The 23,811-nt window shown below is 40.2% G+C and overlaps 1 protein-coding gene across 2 annotated transcripts in view; it reads left to right on the top strand.

Annotated features, from left to right (window-relative positions):
* Nca (neurocalcin homolog) overlaps positions 1-23,811 on the top strand; it is a 501,567-nt gene that overhangs the window by 446,337 nt on the left and 31,419 nt on the right. For both annotated transcript variants that reach the window (XM_065217349.1, XM_065217347.1), the window contains exon 2: positions 19,195-19,764. In XM_065217349.1, the coding sequence (XP_065073421.1) occupies positions 19,695-19,764 (70 nt within the window). In that variant the 5' untranslated portion in view covers positions 19,195-19,694. The remainder of the gene's footprint in view (positions 1-19,194; positions 19,765-23,811) is intronic.

Here is a 23,811-nt window from a genome sequence, read left to right as displayed (position 1 = left end):
CTACTCCACCAAGGGTTTCTCGAAGCAAGATTCGAACTCATGATCCCGGATTGCCAGCCGCTTCTGTTTCCATCTGCTCTATTCTTGAATACATATTTTGATCATATGAGAGAAGTATATGAAGCTCATCTTGAGTAACTTCTCTTACAGTCGAATAATCATTGCCTTATGGTCATATAAACGTGCCTATCACTTGTGCTATTTTTAGCAACAAAATTGTGGTTGGTGGTTGGTCGAACGTAAACAATCATTTAAGAGTGCTCCAAGCAGTTTTTGAAGCGTTTAACCAAAAAGGCAATACAACTACATTCTTGTACAAGTCTGGAAGCTATAATTCAACGTTTGATCAACTCAGGTGTTGTATAAGAGCTCCCAATGGTTTGTTTTGATGCGTTTATTCCACGTTCTTTATAGCTCTTGTGAATCAGTTTAACTAAGGTGCTGTAAAAGTTATCGCAGGTCTTATAAAGCATATAGTTAAACCAAACGTAAACAATCATTTAAGAGTGCTCCAACAGCTTTTAAAACTTTCAATCAAATGGCAATACAACTACATTGTTGTTCAACTCTGGAAGCTATTATTCAACGTTTGATCAACTCAGGTGTTTTATAAGAGCTCTCAATTGTTTGTTGGGTGGGGCACCTAGGTTAAAATGAAATGTAATTTATTTTGAATTTGGAACAAATAAAAAATTCATGGGATGGCAAGCTTTTTTTATTCACGAAAATGGAAACGGATTTATTTACGTGCATAAACATAGTAGTCAACCATGTTTTGGGAACAGGAATCCCGCATGCTTGCTTTGAGACGTAACCAATAAGCCTCCACCAAACCCGCAGACATTTGTACACCTACAGTTTGAGTAATAGGCGAAACTGTACAGAACATGTTTATCACGGCGCTGCTTTTTGCCCGAACAGTCAGCTTTCCTCCATTCAGTCATCCATCCTTCCACAACAATCCGTCCGGATTGCTGAATGACTGAAGGATTTAACGTCAATCAAATGTCTGCAAAATGAACACGCCTACATACACACATGCTTTTCCATATGAACCTGGTTAGTTAGACAGGCAGGTATATGTAGATGTGCCTTTTACGTTCAATCTGATACGTCATAAATTTTACCAGTTATGAATTCTCGGAAGGCAGGAAATGGCAAGTGAAAGGCAGCTTTGTATGCTTTTCAAGAGTGTTGAAATGGAAATGGAATGCGATTTAATCATCGGAAAAAAGCAACATGCATGGCTTTGCTTGTACTTGGTGGGATTTGTGTACAACATTAATCCATAATATTGATATTTTTTTATTCACTAGATGAATATTAAGCGACCCATTATTGAGTTTTCCAGACCCATTACAATCGCTACCGATAACGATACCCTCCGGGACTATCTTATAAATAAAGCTTAAGTGTATATCGCTGTTGTTGCTATCCTCCACCTCTTTCTACTCCTTCGCATCCTCATCCAGCTCCGGGTTGGCTCAAGTGTTCCTAGTGAATGAAATTTTATTTTCAATTTCATCAATTTAAAATTGAATCGAGAACGATATTGGAGTATGTATTCAAAGCAACAACAGCAACAGCAGCTCGGGAAACAGGAAAAGGAAAAGCACTACTCGGCCACTGCGACGGGTTCTGATCAAGTCCATCAGCATCGGGTCCAACAAAAAAAAAAGAAGCAGCAAAGCACACTCCATTGCAACAATATGGCTACGGAAAACAATGGCGACAAGAAACGAACAAGTAGCTCCGGCGATTGTAATTGAATTTCCTGGCGCGGGCCCGGATGGATAGCGAGAGAGAACTTCCTTCTATCAGTTTACAGTTTTTTTTTTATATTTCGCTCGTCGGTGTTTGTTGTAGATGGGAAAGGTATAAAAACCCGGTGCGATACAGCCACTTTTTGTTTCAAGTCAATCTTCGCTAGTACCTACAAACAAAGTACAACGGCCGACCGGGTTGTTTCCAACCCGACAAATGTAACTTTGCGCAGGCAGGGACACACCCTTGACGGTGCCAGTGGGTCTGCCCTGACGACGACGACATTATTGTTACTGCACTGCTGTAGTTAGGTGTAGACATGGAAATCTCCTCTCAACAGCAAACAATCAAGTGGCTTCCATTGTGCTCGCGCTGTGATGACAGAATGGATAGTCATGGTTAATTGTGTTGCAGAGATGACGGAATAATAGCCGTCGTGTACTTTCGGCAATTGATTAGATTGCTGGACAAGTGCTTTTTCCGTTTGATGTACGGCATTAGTCGAATCTGTCGAAGGCTTCATCGACGATAAGCTAGGGTATAATTATCAACATAGGCTGGAAGGTGTTACGAAAGGAACACCTAATTTACAGATGCAGAACCGCGAATGTCCACATTGTGTGCTTGCATGTCCAAAACGAATAAGACTTGAAGTGTGGCTTTGCTGTGCGCCCATGCTCTTCAAAATTTGCGCACATGTAGAGTGTGCAGTGAACACTTTGCAAGCACACGTGGCAGAACTAGCATATATTTTAAAATTTTAAAAGTTTGAGTGGAGTACAGCATTATGTCATAATGATGAACTATCATCCTAAACGTTGTTTTAGATTGCAGCTATTTTGAAACTGATTTTATCAGAATGCGCTCTCAGATGAGCTACAAACGAATAAGTCAATACAGGTTAAAGAGCAGCTGGAAGTTGCACTACCCACGGAAGAGCAGCTTGGCGCAGCTTCTCTTGAAGATGGCTGGAGGGTCATCCGTTCCGCCATAGGTAGTACTGCTGCAACGGCACTAGGTACTGCGATCCCGGACCGAAGAAATGACTGGTTTGGCGGAGAATGCAAACTGTTAGTAGAGGAGAAGAATGCAGCACGGGCGAGAATGCTGCAACACCGCACAAGCGCGGAACAGACAAAACGGTTTTCCGAAGGAAGAAGCGTCAGCAGGAAGACCGAGATCGCGAGGCGATGGAAAATCTGTACCGCGTAAACGACACACGGAAGTTCTACGAGAAGCTAAATAGTTCGCGCAAAGGCTACGTGCCGCAAGCTGATATGTGCAATGACGGTAACTTTCTCACGAACGACTGTGATGAGATTGAGAGGTGGAAGCAGTACTATGACGAGAACCAGCAGAAAACGAAGGTGGCACGGCAACAGACCTTGGAGCACGAGCAGAAGACGACAGGCTACCGGTCCCTGATCTTCAAGAAGTTGAGGAGGAGATCGGTCGGCTGAAGAACAACAAAGCAACTGGTGTAGATCAACTATCAAGTGAACTATTAACATACGGTGGTGAAGCACTGGCTAGAGCGCTGCACTGGGTAATGCCAAGATATGGTAGGAGGAGATATTACCGGAGGAGTGGATGTAAGGTGTCGTATGCCCAATCTACAAAAAGGGCGAAAAGTTGGATTGCTGCAACTACCGCGCGATCACACTGCTGAGCGCCGCCTACAAGATACTCTCCCAAATTCTATGCCGCCGCCTGTCACCATTTGCAAGAGAGTACGTGGGGCAATACCAGGCGGGATTCATGGGTGCCCGCGCTACCACGGACCAAATTTTCACGATTCGGCAGGTTCTGTTGAAATGCCACGAATACAACGTGCTCACACATCATTTGTTCATCGATTTCAAATCCGTATACGACACAATCGATCGAGATAAGCTATGGCAGATTATGCACGAGTACGGATTTCCGGATAAACTGACGCGATAGGTCAAGGCGACGATGGATCGAGTGATGTGCGTTGTTCGAGTATCGGAGTCACTCCCGAGTCCGTTTTGAATCTCTAAGGGGGTTACGGCAAGGTGATGAACTTTCGTGTCTGCTATTCAACATCGCGTTAGAAGGTGTGATCAGAAGAACTGGGATAGACACGAGTGGCACGATCTTCAGGAAGTCCATCCAGCTTCTTGGCTTCGCCGATGACATCGACATCATGGCACGGAAACGGTGGAAACGTACATCAGACTGAACGCTGAAGCTAGGCGGATTGGACTTGCCATCAACGCATCAAAGACAAAATACATGAAAGGAAGGGAAAACAATGTTAGCCTCGCACCCCGAGTTCAGATTGACGGTGACGAAATCGATATGGTTGATGAGTTCGTGTATTTGAGCTCACTGGTAATCACCGAAAATGATACCAGCAGAGAAATTCAAAAACGCATTATGGCAGGGAATCGTGTCGACTTTGGACTCCGGAGGACGCTCTGGTCGAATAAAATAAACACGTCCTTGGTGTTTTCGAACGAAAGGTGTTGCGTGCCATCTACGGTGGATGATGTAACGTGGAGAAGGCGAATGAACCACGAATTGAACCAGCTGCTGGGAGAACCATTCATCGTCCACATTGCAAAAATTGGGCGACTACGGTGGGTTGGGCACATCGCAAAAATGCCGCACGACGACCCAGTTCTAGAAAGCGATCCAACAAGAACAAAAAGAAGATGCGCGCAGCGGGCAAGGTGGATCGACCAAGTAGAAGGCGACCTGCGGACCCTTCGCAGACTACGAGGCTGGCGAATTGTGGCCATGGGTCGAGTAGAGTGGAGACGACTTCTTCGGACAGCCGAGGACAAAAAGGCCTTAGCCTGATTGGTAAGGTAAGAAAGTTAAAGAGCATCGACTTTCAACTGACTTTCTGATTCTGTGGTTCTGAAACAACAACGTGCAGACAAGACTAGGATTGGGCGATCTTGGATCAATTTTTGGGAGATCGATCTTTTTGATCTCGATTTTTGATTTTTAGGATCGATTCTTTATTTATTATTTCCGTTCGATCTTTTAGATCTTCAAAGAATCAACGAAAATAATGTTTGTGCGTCGAAAAACTGATTTCCTTTCACCCAAACCTAAATTTAATGAACTTACCCTCAAAATTAGCATCAGCATAGTCGCTCCTAATGTTTTATAAAATGTTGCCTCTTTCATTATTACGCATTATGACACTTAGGTTGACAACAGGGTTACTTTCATTAATTTCGAATAAAAATATGTTTTATGGAATAAAAGAACCATAATCTATTATGATTATGATGATATTTTGTATTTGTTAGTAGCAAGGGATCGTCCATTATTTATATCACACTTTTAGAGAGGAGAGGGGTTTTGGAAGCTGTGACGAGCCATACAAAAATGTATGGTGCATTATTGTAATTCAACATTATTAAGAAAAGGTTGATCCTGCAAAGATCGATTCTTTTGTACCGATCGAATCGATGGATCGATTCTAATGCCGTAAATAAAATCGATCCTCCAAGATCGATCTTTAGCTAAAGATCGCACAATCCTAGACAATACTTAGCCGTGGCGAGATGGATTATGAGCGGCCTCTGTCGTCCAACAGGACAGAACAAAGAAAAAAATGGTTGTCTCCGATGACAACAAACATCAGCAGACCGAAACGTCACATCTCGAAGAGCAAATGTACACTTAAAAATACTTGTGCAAATAAGCTTTAATTGCCTTTTTTTAACACAAGATGGTGCTGCTATCAGTTTCAAGGGATCTCCATTTCGATTTACGGGAAGAAGTTTTATGTATCATATTGTTAATAAAGGGTGTCCACGATGAAATTGCCACACTATGAAATTGCTCTAACTTTTTAACCGTTGGGTAGAATTTAATGAAAATTTGGGTGGATTTAGTTCATAGTGCATTATTTACATCCTGCAAGTTTTAAAGTCCTGTGATCAAAACTCGCGGAAATGGAGTCGAAAGAACAGCTCGTGCGTGATAAAATCTTGCGCATTCATCACGAGAACAAGGATCTCTCGCATCGTTCCATCGCTAAAACGTTGGGAATCGCGAATTCCACGGTGTCGCGAGTGATTAAGCGGTTCGAGGAACGGTTGACCACCGATCGGAAGCCCAGAAGTGAAGGAAAAAGTATTCCGTACAACACCAAAAATCACAACCGCGTAGTTGGGGCCTTCAACCGAAATCCGAACGCCTCCGTTAGGGATGTGGCTAAGAAGCTGCACCTAAGCCGAAGTTTTGTCCAGAAGGCCAAAACTAAGGCTGGGCTTCGAACGTTCAAGGTACAAAAGGCCCCTAATCGCGACGAGAAGCAGAACAAGTCCGCCAAAACCCGTGCCAGGAAGTTGTACCTCAACATGCTGACGAAAGTTGAATGCTGCATCATGGACGACGAAACATATGTGAAGACCGACTTCAAACAGATCCCCGGCAACCTGTTTTTCACGGCCAAGGATAAGTTCAGCGTTCCGGAGCATGTCCGCACTCAGAAGATGTCCAAATTTGCGAAGAAATTCCTGGTTTGGCAAGCCATCTGCACGTGCGGGAAGCGGAGTGCACCTTTCGTGACCCAGGACACGATGAACGGACAGGTGTACATAAAAGAGTGCCTCCAGAAGCGGCTGCTTCCTCTCCTGAAGGCCCACAACGTCCCAACAATCTTCTGGCCGGATTTGGCCTCATGCCACTACTCCAAGGACGTGCTGAAGTGGTATGCGGACAATAAGGTCAATTTCGTGCCGAAAATGTTCAACCCTCCCAACACTCCGGAGCTCCGCCCCATCGAGAAGTACTGGGCGATTATGAAGCAGCACCTTCTTAAACGACCTAAGGTAGTGAAGACAGTCGAGGAACTGAAGAAAGTATGGGTTTACATGCAAAAAACGGTTGATTCACAGGTTGTGCAGAATCTTATGGCCGGGGTTAAGGCCAAGGTGCGGGCATTTGCGTATGGACTGTTAATAAAATACGAGTAAAATGGTAAAATGAAGTTTAATAGTTATTTCTCAACCCCTGAAAATTTGATGGCAATCGGATGAAAACTCGAATTTTGCGAATCAATTTTGTGTGTGGCAATTTCATCGTGGACACCCTTTATGATGTATTTGCTATTTATAGGGTCCAAACTAACGGAAAACATACCCACCGCCTCTGGGGCAATCATCAATGTTTTCTCCACAACTGGTACCGCTTTATCGTTTTGTAACAGGACATTCACTGGTTCACCTTTTCCTTCGAGAATTTCGGCCAGCATGATGAACTCCACTACCATTCTGACGATACGGCTCAGCTGTAACCACTAATAAGCAACACACTATTCTCCACGAATCCGAGCACTGAAATTTTTAAGTTTGACAACAACATGTAAAGAGTGGCGCCGGTGGTGTTTTAGTAAGCGTGATTGCCTCTCACCCCAGCAGGCCTGGGTTTACTCCCAGTCGGCGCCGCCGGGATGTTCTGAGGCATAAAATCTCTGATCACGCCTTCCTTCGGAAGGGAAGTAAAGCCGTTGGTCCCCGGTTCATGAGTTGATGAGTCGATAGGTATAGGGTCCAGGTGTGGGAGCTGCCTTCCTGGCGTAGCATTGGTGCTCAACACGGAAAACAAGATCGATGGACAACAAATCAAGGAAAAAAAACAACAACCTGTAAATAACAGCTGCAGCTTTGCATGAGATCCAGGAGTAGTGACAAGAGGCTAGTTCCAAAAAAAAAAAAAATATAGAGACGTTGTGTGATTTCAAAAAAAGAAAACAGTCGTTTCTACAGGTACTCATTCATATAGACTTGACCATTTACGGTTGTAGCTGTTACGAAAGGCTTGCTCCGTTTTACCAACAATCAATACGAAACTAACGATTTTAAATTGGCTCACTACTTGACTAGCCTATTGGTCCCAAGGAAATCGATTAACGTATCCCATTCTAGTCAAAATTTTAGTACTACACTCTCTTTGTTTTGATCTGCTTTGAAAGTTTGACAAATAAAATGAGGGGTTAGTGGATTTTCCTATGTTTCGAGGGGTGAATCGACTAGATGGGGACCAAAGATAGTACCAGAGCTGAGTCAAAAAGTTGAGCACGTTATTTCGGGACCTACTAGTCTTAGAGTTACCTCTATGGTTTTACGCACGAACAAATCGCCCGCCAAGTAATGAATTTCTTCGGAAACTTCGACACTGGCTGTTTACTAAGGAACTCTGAAACATCGAACTTGTCTTTCGCAGTCACACACTGGTTTCTTGGAATTTTTTCGAAGTTCGCTTTTACGCTATCTCACCCAAAATTTCATTAAAATTAACTCAAAGGGTAAAATGCTACAGCTCTTTCAAAGTGATACAAATTAACTGTGGACACCCTTTATTGTGACACCCTGCCTCCGATGACAAGGATCTTTGACATAGTTGAAAATATTCCAGAGAATTTCGAAGTGAATATGAATAATTTTAAAGATGTTATTGTGAGAACTCTTTGGGGAATGTAGAAAATATTGTTAAGAGTTCTCAAGATATTCTAAAAAGCTTTGTGATAAAAGCTGAATTTTAAGGAGAATTCCAAGGTAAATCGAGGTAACATTGATAGTTTTTTAAAGCATAAAAAACGTTATTCAAGGAATGGCGAAATATGCACATATGTGAAATTCTTACTTAAAAAGACTATATTATGTATCAGGTAAATCGTCAGAGTTCAAACAATTTTAATCTTGAGAAAATCCCGAGGGATGATAATTTATGAACTGTATCTAGCTGCGAAGGTCATTTCAGAATCAAGACCACGAAGCCATCCTTTCGCAACTATAGCGAGTAATTAATCCCCAACCCGCAAAGTAATTATGAGAAATTTAATTCCCTTTCCATCCAACAACAACAACTGCACCAGGGCAATGATTGGATTCTACATGGTGCGATTCTCCCTTGGCGTTTTCATCCAGCACTCCTACTGTGTGGGTGAACTTCTTCCCCCACCTCCACTATCACAACGCAGATGATGACGCTGCTGGTGATGATGATAGCAATAAAAGATAAAGGACTAACGGGTGCAGTGCTATTTAGCGTTGGGGTCACAGCACTAAGCTATCAATACTTGTGAAATTGAATCAACTCGGGTTGTCGTCCGTTGGGTTTTCCAGGCACACGGGGATGAGGAAGATGGCGTAGCTCTGAATATTATTGCATATGGTTGGTAGATCCATAAGGACTAGTCGGAGGCACTAATGGAAACAAAAGCCGGGGACGAAGAGTCAGATTCAATTAACTCACAAGAAAAAGGCCAACCCGTCGTTTAATGGAGCATCCACGCCCTCACGCTCGCTGCTGCTTTAATCGATACCGGTGTGCAGTAATATGAGCGCGAATAGAACGAGAAGGTACATTCTAGGAAGGTGGGAATGGAAGAGTTCGTGAGTGTTATTATGTAAAAAATGCATTAATGGAGGGAATCTGCTCAAACAACCGGGTGATAGCAATATTTAACGTGTGTAATGTTAGCTACTTGATAGTTCACGGCCTTATAACATTGAGGAAATCGTAGCTCGGATGAATGATCGGAAACCGAATCAGGAACGCATTTTTGATCGGAACAGTTAAGCATCCAGCAGACCTGGTCCCGCTGAGCAACCTTTCTGGTGAAATTGATCACTTCTTGTCGACAATATTGGAACAATTTACGCAAATGTTATTGAAATTTGTTCTCATACGAGCTCTGTCATTGATTAATGTGTTAATTGAACATTTTTGGTAGTTTAATTTTTTTGATTTTTGGCAGAATTGATCATTTACAGTTTTCATGCTCCTCATATTATAATAAACCATTTTTAAGTCTTCTCACTGATTTTGTTCTTCAGATATTTAGCAAAGGATGAGTCGCTTTTTTTTTTGAGCCTTTTTAATAACTTTTGACTTAGACTATGTCTTACGGGAACGTACAGGGGGTAAATTGAAAATCTAAAATTGCTACTGTCACAAAAGTTGTTAGGTTTTGAATGCCTATAACTTTGTCATCTCTAGATGAAATTGAATTTCAAATACACCAATCGATAGAAAACAACTCTACAAATATGGTGCAATAAATACTTTTCAAATTTTACATAAAGTACTATTGAAAATGTACTAGTAAAACATGATAATTTTATCCCTTTTTCCATAAAAAAAACACGTTTTCCCTAGCCCAGTCATCATAATCAAGTACTACTTGTTTGCGCATCATTTTGCTTAAACTTGTAAAGTGAAAAAAAAAAATAAGATTTTGGTCCCTTGAAAAATTTAAAAATTCTTGGACCAGAGACTAGATTTTTGGTTTCGAAGGAATTTTGAGAACTTTATAGATTTTAGAAGTATGTCAGGGATAAAACAAAGGTATTTCAGAGAAAACTAACGGAAGTCTTAGGAAACAATCTTTTAAATATTTTAGACTTTAGCTGCAAGTCACTTGCGTGAGTTCAGATTCAGAGTAGAATTTCTAAGTAGCTCTGTGGAAAATTCCAAGCCAATTGTGATTATCCCAGTAGGGTGTCCCAAAATTGCACTACATCTGGAAATCTGGGGGCTCAAATGATAGTTAAGGGTGTTACAAACAAACTTTTGTATGGCAGCAACTGTGGGAAATGTTGTTTAGAGGTCGCCAAATCACCTACTTTGTTGCAAATCACTTGATGACAATTGTTTTGAAATTTTTAGAATTCAAAAGGAGAATATATGAGCGGAGAGGGATCACAAAACTTATTAGTTTCCATTTGATATCCGTAGCAGGCAGAACCAAAAAAGAAAATCATGTCATCAAAAACCAAGCTCAAGTCGGAACTCATCACCGGTATTGCGAGGAAGCTTTGGCCCAGTAACTGTTTTCCGTCGGAGTTGGACATTATCAGGTACTTTCGATTCAAGCATGAAATCCAACAAATTTCAATCGGACAAAGCATTCAAGTTGTGGCTACCGAAGCTGTGGAGATTTGGAATCAAGCCGGACTTTCGCACCAGCTCAAGCGGAACGTTGTTAGGAGGGTTGCCAAGCTCGTTGTGACATGGCAACGCCAAAGTAAGGCCTTCAAGAAGAAATAATCAGCTATTGCCAGCTTTGAAAATGTGTAGGATGCGGTTGAGTTACTTCTTCAATATAAGCGTGAACCACATCGAAGAAGAGCTACGAAACGATACTGTCCGTGCCAAATTCTAGAACCAGCAGGTGACAAACAAAGTTCCGGTTGAGTATCCGAAAAGCTTCTCAAGCAAAGTACGATTGATATGCAAGCAGCTTCGGTAGCCACAACTTCCGATTTAAAGTTGTTGGGTTTCATGCTTTGATCGAAAGTACCTGATGACGGCCAACTCCGACGGCAAACGGTTTCTGGGCAAATGCTTCCTCGCAATACCGGTGATGAGATCCGACTTGAGCTTGGTTTTTGGTAACATGATTTTCTTTTTTGGTTTCGCTTGCTCTCCGCTTATATATCCTCCTATTGAATTCTAAAAACTTCGAAACAAATGTGATCAATTGATTTGCAACAAAGTAGGTGATTTGTATTGAACGATTTCAATGATAGTTTGATTTACTGGTGGACATACTGCAAGTATTGAAATTATGAACTTTTCTTTCCACAGTAAATCACTAATAACTTTTTAACGGCTCAAAATGAGGTTAAAGTGTCTTCTGCAAAATTTCCTGCTGCATTTGATTGATAATAGCGATATGTTTGATACCCACTTTTGATGATTGAATGCACTAATGTACCAAAAAAACATAATTTTAGAGAATTTGAAAAAGTGTAACTAACAAATTGGACACAGAACATACCGTAGCAATTTTTTTCTTAAAGTTTTGACCCTTGGGAATCTGCGAAAAATATAAAAGGGTGAGTTTTCACTGAAATTTAAAGAACTAAAATTATTCATTGGATAATAGATATGAAAAATGGACATTTTTCAAAAATCTCGTCGGGGCGACCTCTAAACAACATTTCCCAGAGTTGCCGCCGTACAAAAGTTTGTTTGTAACACCCTTAGCTATCATTTGGAGGGTGAGCTCCCAGATTTCCAGACATAGTGCAATTTTGGGACACCCTTTTATCCCAGGCTCCGTGAAAAATACCAAGGAAATTGAATTGTGAAGGTAAAATTCCAAAGGAATTTTGAAAATAATTTTAAGAGAATTCCAAGTACATCCTGAAACGAATTTCTAAAGAATTTAAAGAATGTATAAGCAAAATTTAAAATAATTTAGAGGAGAACTTCAAGATAATTCTGAACAAAATTTCAAGACAATTGTGAGGTAAATTTCTTGAGAATTCTGAAGAGAATCTAAGTGAATTTTCATAGAAGTATGGAAGGAAGCTTCGAAAAAAACATAAAAATGAATTTCCTGCTTTTTTATTAATCTGCAGAGAATTTCTAGAATGTTGTAAATACATTTTTTAGGGACTCCCACAGATAATCTCTAACTATGTTTTACCTTCGATTCCAAAAGAAATGCTTGAAAACATTCTAATCAAATCCTGCAAAGGGTTTTAAGTAAATTTTCAATGTAGTTACGGTAGGGCTTTCTTCAAACGCTAAACGAAACCACACAAAACAGCGGAGTGCACAATTTTTCACCTATTTTATGTGAAATTTGATCGTGAATATCTTACGAGACAGGATGGAATTCATTTTTGAAATCTGTGTTAGGGAAAGCGCTTTTCGCAGTCAATCGGTGATATTTGTTACAATCATAGCAACAGATGCACAATCGCGCAATTTACAATATTGAACTTTTGAAAATTGATGAAGTCTTCATTTTAACAGATTCGTAGAAAAAATTACTATCGAATGGCCTATTAAGAATTGAAATCCATCGTCTCTGGATAACCGATCACTTTCATGCCGCAACCGACAGTGGTTTTTGAAATTGCACACCAAATGTTGCCTTAAAAATACATGGTATGTTAGATTCAAACTTATCGGAACTGACAGCCGATTGATAACCTTGACAAATGTCCAGCAAATATTCTTTAACAAATTTATCGTGGACCTGAAAAGGACCGTGTTGTCGTGATAGTTGAGTAATGCTGAGCTATTAGGTTGTTCAACGCAGATGAGACTTGCAAGCTGTATGTTGTTTGGAATGAGGGTGACACGCTTGGCATAGATGGCGCACAGCGACTCAGTAAGAGCTACAGAATCCAATCAGTATCGGTGTGGCTTCTTCCTTCTTCTTCGGCGAATGAACGCTCATGTGGGCTGCAGCTCGCTGCTTGCGGGCAGCCTTTCGTTGTGTACTGGAGAACAATGTTCAATGCCACGCACCGAAAGTACTGCTGCTGATGACGACCGACCATACACCACCACACACACGGTGATTGAATAAGCACCGGATGGAATTCGGTTTTGAAATCTGTGTTAGGGAAAGCGCTTTTTGCAGGCAATCGGTGATACATTTGATCACCATTGCAACAGTTAGATATTTGTGTAATTTTCAATAGTGACCTGTTGATTTAAGCAGATTCGTAGAAAAATTTCCAATCAATTGGCTTGTTTAGAATAAAAATCCATCCGCTATTGACAGAGTTATAAGTGGTCAAAACCGGACCACTTTTCGTAACGCGGTAGATTTTGGTTTTTTGAAATTGCACCCGCAATATGTTGTCGAAAGACGTAGTCCTACGTCAATGTTACTAAATATTGCTTTCGTGCATTTTGTGAACGCTAATCCATAATCTTGCATAAGAAAACGTGGTGTTTCTGTGGTGGGAAAAAAGTGATTTCCTTATCACTGATTACAGATTTCAGTACCAAGCACTGAAATTATAAATCGGTACCTCTATTTATGCTTTTCGATTAGCTATGTTAGTCCATCCTACTTTGAAAATTATGCTATGGAACGGCTTGCTATGCCCGCCTCGAATATAATTTCCCGGATTTTTCGCTTGTCGGGGGCTTAGCAAGCCATTGCACGGTTCAATAGCATAATTTTCCATGTAGGAGGGACTACATATTCCACATATAATTTGCATGATTCTACGAACGCACTGTAAAGCACATAATGATGGGTTGACCTCCGAATTGAAGAACATGAACATTATACCCCTAACATTTTGTTCAATATTGAAAGTACCGTCTTCTGATTAGGAAATCATAATTGCCTATTGCGTTATCATAAAATCCTTCACTCTCTTCTTTGCTTCAGAGACCTAATTTAAAACTAATGATGGAGCTACTGAAAAAATTTCACGTATCTTTTGAGAATTGTTTTATCTCACAACATTCATGGTGGAGAAGTTTACAAGTTCAGGTTCACAACCCTCCATAAATCAAAAATAAAAGTGGGAGCTTGTTTATATTTCATCATATGAACTTATTTTAATAATCATATCTAATTGCAATCTAGAAACCAAATCTATGAGAATATGTATTCGCATTTTTATGAGGTCCTGAATTTGGCCTAGTTTTACTAGTATAACATCCAAAATACGTATAGGGAACCGATATAATAAGTTACTTCTACCGTATTTTGAATCAATATCATGAAAAATGCACGAGAAGCTCACGTAACAGCTTAACGTAGTCTACGACAACCATGCGGTCGTGTCTTGTACACAAACCCACTTTTTTTTTTAAATAAAGAATGCTTTCGTTAAATTCAATTGAATTGTCATTTAACCCGTCTTAAATTAGAGATTTTAGTGCTATTAATTTCACTATAAAAATTCAACATATCCGCTCCTCAGAGCCACACTCTGTGTGTTCACTGAAGGTGCACTTGAGAGCACTCTCAGATGGCTCTACGGTGCGAACATTTTGCATTTTGATAGGCAGATAAGTGAACATGAGCATGGTCATGATTGACCGTCCGTAGATGCAAATCCGTTATTGCCAGGTCAGCTGTAATTACACAGAGAACGAATAGACGTTGCTTGGGACTAGAATTCATCCTCAATGTGTAAATACTGGTGATCTAAAATTAGGCAATATCAGCGTCGGCCACGTCTGATTGCTGGTCAATAAAGCAATGGGTAGGAATATGTTGATGTAATACTCGCTTTAATTAAACCGAGAATACCTCTGCACTTCCACGATTAATCACTGGGATGTTGGATAAAAGGGTTGGGATTGCAGCCGGATTCGTTTTGGTAAATGATATGTTGAATTGATGTCCTAACGGTTCAATAGCACGAAGAAGCTTAGGTTTGAACCCACGGTCTTCTGCTCAGTAAGCAAAATCGGTCGCCACTAGGCTACCGAGCTCCTGATATCACAAAACAATTACGATCGAGTTTCCTTTGAATTTGTTGTTATTATGTTTTGATCCCGGTGACGACTTCACCGACGATGACAAGAATTGCTCTTGAGCTCTTGAGAAGAATTTGATATGGATTTCCAATCGACACGTCTTTCCTCAATCTCAAATATTACTTCTTTTACGTACCCGTCCTTTTAGCCGAAATTCATAACGGTCAATAGTTTAAGGGGCTTGGGTTCTAACCTACGATCTTCTGCTCAGTAGGAAAAAACGGTCGCTCTAAAGCCACCGTGCTCCTTACATCACAATAAGCTACGACCGACAATCGATCATTATTGGTTACAAGAAGCTATTACAATGAAATGAAATCCCCGAAATAGACACATTTGTTTGTATATACGTATTACTTTTCTGAATCGTTCCACCGATTTCTATTATCAACCATTTTCTACAACAGAGGCCTGCATAGATCAGCTCAGTAAAGACTGGAACGCGCAAAAATTGGTCGACAACAAAATCGTTTCTGTCAGTCAAAATTCATCAGTGTTCACTCGGCTGTCGACAAAAGCAGGCCACTCTCGATGTGTGCTACGCGATCGTCTGTTTTCTCGGCAGCAACCATTGTGTGGTCCTCCTCATTGTTCTTCATCAGCAGTTCTTTCGGTCGATGCGTCGTCGACTTTGGAAAGCAACCGTTTTGTGATGAGTGTGTGAGTGCTGACCACGTTTTGCGTCCACTGCTGCAATGGACGCGCTCTGACCCTCGTTGGCGTACAACAATTTGCCATACAATGAAACTACTGGAAGCGGCTCCAGTTCTGATGGAGGATGCTTTTTGGATAGCGGAAGATAAAGTGTTTATTGTGTTGTACCTTTTGACTATAGTTTTAATATGTATTGTATAGTGACCAAGAATCCTCGGCTCTGTAAAGTTAATTCGGTTGAGCCTTATCAAATAAATTAACAAACAAAGTCAAAATTCATATCAGAAAAATCTTCTTATTTTTCTTTTGGTATATATATATTTAAAGGAAATGTTCGTTTATTCTTTTGGTTTGCCAAATCTGAACTGCCGTGCTTTCCACTCAATCCCTTCCATTAAATTTTGCACAGTGGTCTCATCTGATGCTCCTTTTCCTTGGATTTACCGTTACCGTTCGATAGGGCGGAGCTCTGGGCTGTTGGGAGGGTTGTGGTATTTCGTTACCACAACCACGTTGTTCGCATCGTACCACCCGATTGCATTTTTCTCATAGTGGCAGCTCGCCAAGTCCGGCCAGAATAGCACAGGTCTATTATGTTGCTTTAGGAATGGTAGCAGCCGCTTTTCCAGGCACTCCTGGACGTAGATCTCTTGATTGGTGGTTCCCGTAGTAATGACAATGCCGCTTTTTAGACCACACGTGCATATGGCCTGCCAGACGAGATATTTTTTCGGGAACTTCGATAGTTTGATGATTTTGAAAATTTCAGCCACTTTCCCTTTTTCTGATTTAGTATAAAACTCCTGTGCTGGAAGCTGCTTGAAATCCGCCTTCACGGTAGTTTCGTCCATGACGACACAGTCGAACTTTGTGAGCAGATTCGTATACAGCTTTCGGGACTGCTGCTTTGCCGCTAAACGTCGACAACCCGGCTCGTTTCTTGGCCCGCTGCACAGTAGTATGGGAGACATTGAGCTTGCCAGCGACGTCCCGGATGGAGAGGTTAGGATTCCAGTTATGTTTCACCTCAACCTTATTCGTCGTCGCTGCCACGTCCGGATAACGATCGCTGCCGCCTTCAGGCTTCCTGACGGTCGACAGACACTCCCCGAGCACTTTTAAAATGTTTGTCACGGTCGATTTGGCCACATCCAGCAATTTTGCCAACTTGGCGTGTGAGAACGTCGGATTCTCTTGCTGCGCGAGCAAAATGTTGACACGCCGCTCCTCTTGCTTGGACATAATTTTGAAAACTAGAGAGCAAATGGTGGAAACTCAGCATAGCAACCATTGTATTTACACTCAACTTCCAAATGCAGCATTTCAGTTTTTTATGCATTTTTAACAGAAATGCACCAATTTGAAGTAGACCAATTTTTGCGCGCTCCAGACTTTAATGTTACGAGGCTTGGGTTTTAAGCAGTGGCGTCCCGTAAACTCATTTTTTACATGTGCACCAACTTACAAAACCAGATTTAATGCCATATTCATACTCGAATCGGTTGAAAAATACTCCTAATCTTCTAGTTTACTCGATATATATCGATTGCAAGCAATATTTTGATAATTGTTTATGTTTTGAGAGTTTGTGCACAGTTAGATTGAGGTTAAGGAAACGCCACTGCTTTTAACCCATGATCTTTTACTCAATAAGCAAAAACTTTTGCTCTATAGCTACCGTGCCCCATAAATTACCACAACCTACAACCGGTTTAACAAAAAGTTATTCAAATCAAGTGACGTCACCAAGCAACCTACAATGTCTTCAAAACTGGATAACGGATACACCCTTTCCGAAGTGCATGGTTTAAACAATTCAAATGTTGGTTATTAACTGCGCTTTATGCTCTCGAAACCCAACGATTGTGGATTATTCTGTTGTGGGAGAGCTTGGGATTAAACCCATGATATTCTGCTCACTGAGCAAAAACGATCCATCTCAAAATCACAACACTCCACGACAAAATATGATTAAGTTTTCGCTTGGTATGTAGTGAAAAACAGAAATACGCGATAATTCATATAGTTTCAGCGGTTGATGGTTAATTTTATATATACTGGTACTGCCTATCGCGACTACGACGACGACAACAGCGAATTTGGAACTTCCCATTTGTCTAGGATATAACACATTTGCCCGACACCTCCTGGATCCTCATGTCCGCTACCTACCACTGTTTACAAAAATATCTAATAGCAATTACCTTTGTCGTAATACTTCCTTCAACGAAAACAAACTTTCTTGCATTGTCATGGTTATCTGGGAGGAGATTCGCGTCTAGTGCTTTCTTCAGAAACCGTTCGCGGCCACCAGTGCACTCTTGGGTGTTTTCAGCGAGGCATACTTCAGATTGCTCGCAATTTCCTACACCAGCGAGAAACCAGTAGTCGAGCACTTTTGCCAGCGGAAAACTTGTTGATTCATGGCAACGTCAGCCACCGAATCGCCATCAAAACTCAGATTGTAGTGACACAATAATATGATATGAGTTACTTTTCCTCCATATCTTCATCCCCGTTTGACTGGAACTTTCATCGCCAATCTCGGTCAATCACTCCGATCACCCATAAGGTCAAGTTCAAACACTTTGCATTTTGATAGTAGCAATAAACTGTCTATACTACGATGCGTTTGCTGAAAATTCTACTGAATTTAAAGTTAGCATTCTATAATTTAAAAAAAATATTGAAAAAGTTCCAAAACAGCGATCCATCATCCGTCTTGTAAAAATGTTGTTTGCTATGAAACAAGTAGTTTTAATAATAATGAAAATTAATTAACTGAAATTAAAAAAAATGGAACGCGGCGATAATTTCACTCCACAACAGCAAATTGAACAGTGGTAATACTCTAAGGAAAATTAGCGTGAAACTTCAAAAGCACAAATTTCAGCTTCAACAAAATATACACATGTGAAATTGCTTCTCCTTGTTTGCTGCGCTACTTCAAACAGAGAGTACCAATTTCAGAATTGTATGTTTTGTTGAAGCCTAAATTTGTGCTATTGAAGTTGCACGTAAAGGCTTCCATAGAGTATCACCTTAAGTGTCAATTTGATTTTTATTGACTTTACCAGAACTTTTATTTCTAGCATAAATCCAGCAAAGGTAAGTGTTTGTGAAGATTGGGTAAAATGAAGCAAAAAAGTTCATCATTTCAAGAGTAACACGCGAAAGTAATATCAATAAACTTTTACGATGTTTCAATTACTTCAACTCTCTCGCTCACTTCCTCGAAAGATGCGACTTTTCCTGAAAATCATCAGAACCGAAAGCTAAAAAAAACGCATTAGTTCGAATACTGTCTGTTGGTGTAATCGTAAAACCATGCACAATCACACTCACCGACCCAGCGGCACTGACAACGACGGCGATGTATTTTCGTATGTGCATCCGACAAACATTTCCGCCCACCCTAGAAAGCGAACGGGCGGAAATTTGATTAAATCGGTGCAAATAAAATAACACCGACCTGGCACACAATTAAAACTGAATGTTTTTTTTCTTTGGTCTTTCTTTTTTCTTCATCAGAAGCAGCAGAGTGGTGTAGGCAAGCGAGCAAGCTGCCTCGGAAGGACTCACCCTCATTCCCCGGTCGTTGATCCTTCCCATCTGCTTCGAGTTGAGTTTACGGTCGAAGGCACCGGGCGATTTTAATTAAGACGCTCCGAGGAACTTCTTGAACGGGGGCCACAAAGTCACCGAAGAAGGAAAAAGTCGCGAGTCCTAGCGCGTAGTTTTCCCACTCGTACCTGCCTCACATAGGAGAGCGTCCGCCACCTAAACCAGCCGACCCTCTCTCTCTCTCTCTCTCTCTCTCTTGGATCTCTCATCCCTGGCGAACCGGAGCGACGAAGGACGTGGCTCTTCTAAGGAAATAACCCGTGTTCACCTTTCCGGGTTCTTTTAGGTTAGAGGTAACGGTATTAAACAGTTTATTGTTGCACTGCACAGCACACATCCATCCAGAGATTTACACAGTCAACTGCAGAAGAGCGCAGTACCCTAGCCCCTGAACCGACGACACAACAATGGGAAAGCAGAACAGCAAACTGAAGCCCGAGGTGCTGGAGGATTTGAAGCAGAACACAGAATTTTCAGGTGAGTCTTTCCGGCATGAATGGAACCTAATCAGCTGGTGGAAGAATGGCATTACGGTATTATGGTACAATGTACGTGGTACGGTGCGATATTTGAATGGGATGAACTACCAAGCGTCTCCATCTTTTGCAAGCATCACATGTGACGCTCGATGCCCCATAGCTATTTCCCCTTACATTTCCAACTGCGTCTATCAACTTCTTTCTAGAATCACAAAAAAAAAATCGTAAAGAATCGGATAATCCTACGCCGTTTCTTGGGCTGAAAGTAAAAATAAAAAGCCCTTTTCGGCCCGGAATGGTTGAGGTGATGCCGTAGAGTGGCCATTCTTCGCTGTTTTCTGCTTTTCATAACAATTCCGCTGGGAATCAAAATTCGTTGAATTGTTTGGCATTGAAAAACAAGCTTTTAGTCCATTTATCGGACCGATGTGAGTATCCTTCGAAGCTGGTGTGTTTTTGATTTTGGCTCTCGTTGGCCCGAGAAGACGACCAACACCCGCCTGAAGCCGAAAAAATGAATCATGTTTGTTAGAGCTTTTTCACGTGTTTTTTTGCCAAGGATTTTTCCCAGTTGGGTTTGTAGTTTATTTTTGTAACTTATTTATTTCATCTTAGAAGCGAGTGGGAAATAATCCATATGGTGTTACGCTTTCTTGATGTTTATTTATTTAGAACACTACTGATATAAAGGGGCTCCCTCAGCTCAGTTGGGCGCAGCCAGTGATTGATTGATCTTTTGGGGCTTTTTATAATAGAATGCTAGCGTAAAATCCAGTTGAATTTTCGGTTAACCAAGGTTGCAAAGACTCATTTCAGCTAAAATAATGTTTTTCGGAATAATAAAACCAAAAGATGGTATGATGGCATGTTTTACTTGTAACTTACAAGAAGAGGTTACAAAGTATGCGTTTGAAACATAAAACCTGTAAAGTTTGCTTTCTATGAGTCACAATCAGCGATTTTCAGATCGCTGAGTGAATGTGTGAAAAATCGCTGATTGTGACTCTCATGAAGTGAAATAAACAGGTTTAATATGTCAAACACATTCTTTGCAACCTCTTCTTGTATCCTACCAATTCAAAATTTGATCATGGCATCTAATTATTTCATAATTTAGAAAAACATTGTTTTAGCTGAAATGAGTCTTTGCAACCTTGCGGTTAACCCATCGAAAAATAGATAGTTGTTATATGCTATTAATCTCTCTATAAAAATGCAAATTTTCGCACCGTAGAGCCACACTTTGTGTTTTCACTGAAGGTGCAGTCGACAGCGTTTTCAAGTGCACCTTCAGTGAAAACACAGAATGTGGCTCTGCTGTGCGGAAATTATGATTTTTGATAGGGAAGTTAACACCACTGAACAATCTTTTTTAAGATCATTTAACAGAAAATTCAATTGGATTTAACGTAAGAATTCTATATTCAAAAGTAATAAAAAACTTGGTGGGGTTGTGTACAAAACACGACCGCATGGTTGACGTAGACTACGTTAAGCTGTGTAGTGAAATTCTGGTGCATCTCCTACAAAACAGTAAATTACTAACTACATACTTAGAAAATGGGCCTGAATTGAATTAATAAGATCTGGATACATATTTCAACACTTTTCTCACAAAATATTGCCAATTCATTAATGCATTGGTAATATTTGCATTAAAAAGTACGATCAGTCGATTTTGTTCTACTCAGGGCATGGCATTTGAATAACTGCTTTCACTAGCTTTCACTTCTCCGAACCACACTAAAAACAATTACGACACGTGCTTCTACAAGCACTTTCAAGTTAATTCACCTTTGAAGACGATATTTACTTAAATAATATCATTTGCATCGTTAAAAACGCGAACCGCGAATAATTTTGCAAGCTGAAACTGTTTTGTTTACCTTTTTTCTACACACCGTATTACGAAGGTGTGTGTACGAATCATCTACCATCGTATCCAGTGTTGTCAATTTAATTGAAACAAAGTGTGTAAAAACAATGCTTTTATTGCTTTTGAAGGTGCTTAAACTGCGTTCAATTTAGAAACCATCACTAATAAATGTTTAAAATAATTTCTTATTTTGTTACTCAAGACAAAAAATTAAAGTAAATGAACCTAGAAATCTTCTATAGAAAACATATGTGTCGTTTTGGTTGCACTGCTCAAAGCCATCAGCTGATATGCAAAAGGCGGCAATAAGGCACATAAGAAAAAATATCCAGCGGCCAGTTCATTTTACCAACTTTTGACTTTGAGTATAATCACATTGAGTATAATCATATTCACCTACTTTTGGGTACAACTAACTTATTTTTGGGTAGAACCGAATTGTCAACTCCATACTAATTGAACACAAGTAAATGAAAACTCTTCGACCCACATTACCTACTTTTGGCTTCCTGCAATATAGTGCCGAGATTTGTGAAAATGAGTCACTTTGGGATCTTTTTTCATACCCGTGTTTTGGGCTCTATAATCATTTTTGGACAGGTCGTATGTAACCAAAGTGTACAAAGTGTGATGTTGAATCAATTAACTACTATGATGCCTTGACTTGGTTGGTATTGGTGGCTAGGCGCATAATTATTTTCTGTGTAGAAAGGAGGTGGTAGGTCGATAATATTGGCAAATTGAATAGAAATTGCAGTGATAATTTCAAAATTGGATGATAAAGAGATAATCTTTAAAAATGACGAAGGTTGAAATTTACAGTAAGAGAGACACAACTTGTTTCCTTAAGTGTGAAAAGCATGGATGCTAACCATTTACGCCAGGCCCGTTCAGTTAAACATCATGAATGAAAAATCAGTAATCACATTGATTTCATTGAAAGCAGGATTAGTTTTCCGTTTGATTCAATAGTGTAAAATGTTGCTCACATTTTTGCTGTGTTAACCGTTAAGTCAACCAAAATGCGATCAAATGGAGTATTCAAAAAAAGTTACATCATAACAGCAAATTCTGATTTCAATTTGATCTCTAACTTTGCTCGGGTAACCCTTGATTTCGGTCCTATGTACTACATATTTTGAGATTACTCTTTTGTTAATAACTCACTTAGATTAACACATCTCGGTGCGTTTGCTATTGCCTATGATAGCCAATACAACCTGTTACAGGTTACAGAACTACATTGAACAAATTTCAGATACTATTCAAGCTGAACATTGCATTAGGTTCTAAGTATAATATTGATCCATTCTCTTCGTCGATTTTCTCTTTCGTTAATAATTTGAGCACATAACCGTTTCTTGTTGTGTTTGTCGTATTAGATGCTAGATAAAAGCTTTCTGTTGATTTGTGTGCAGAAAATACCTAGGAATGTCTTTACATGGCCAAGGAGAAAGTTCACGAAGATAATCTTGTCAATGTTACTTAGGACCTAATGCAATGTTAAGCTTGAATTGTTTCGCTTAGCTGAAGCAATGTACACGCTATTTCAAAACTACCGAAATTTGGGTAGAATCCACCTAGATCGGTCAAAACTGAACCTGGCCCAAAAAATGGGTAAACTGTGTTGGGAGTGGCAAGTTGACAAATGAACAACCTTGATCGGATTCATGTCAATGTTGTTCAATTGTCAAGTTGTCAGTCCCAACACATAGCATGTAAAGAGAAAATCGATGAAGAGAATCAATCATTGCAAGTAGGCCCTTTTGTCGAATTTCAATACCTATCACTGAAAAAACTCCTCTATTTATGCTAAAAGATAAGCATTAAGTCCCTCCTACTTTGAGAATTATGTAATGGAACGGTTTGCTATGCCTCGCCCCCATCAGCAAAAAATCTGGGATTTTATAAACTGTTCTATAGCATAATTTTCCAAGTAGGATGGACTTTCATAGCTAATCTAAAAGAATACATAGAGGTATCGTTTGCTAATTTCAGTGCTTGGTACAGAAATGTGTAATCTGTGTAGGGGAATACTTTTTTCCCACCACAGAAGCACCCCGTTTTTTAATGCAAAATAATGGATGTGCGTTCACAAATCGCACAAAATCTTTTTAATTCAATCAATAGATAAAAGATGACATTGATAGTTTTTTGAAGTATATTCTA

This window comes from Ochlerotatus camptorhynchus, unplaced genomic scaffold, assembly GCF_037179485.1.
Source record: "Ochlerotatus camptorhynchus isolate MF236.1 unplaced genomic scaffold, CSIRO-AGI_Acam_v1.1 ptg000074l, whole genome shotgun sequence".
Taxonomy (NCBI): Eukaryota; Metazoa; Arthropoda; class Insecta; order Diptera; family Culicidae; genus Ochlerotatus; species Ochlerotatus camptorhynchus.
The sequence above is the reverse complement of the archived record's forward strand: the minus strand, read 5'-3'. Positions and strand labels throughout refer to the sequence as shown.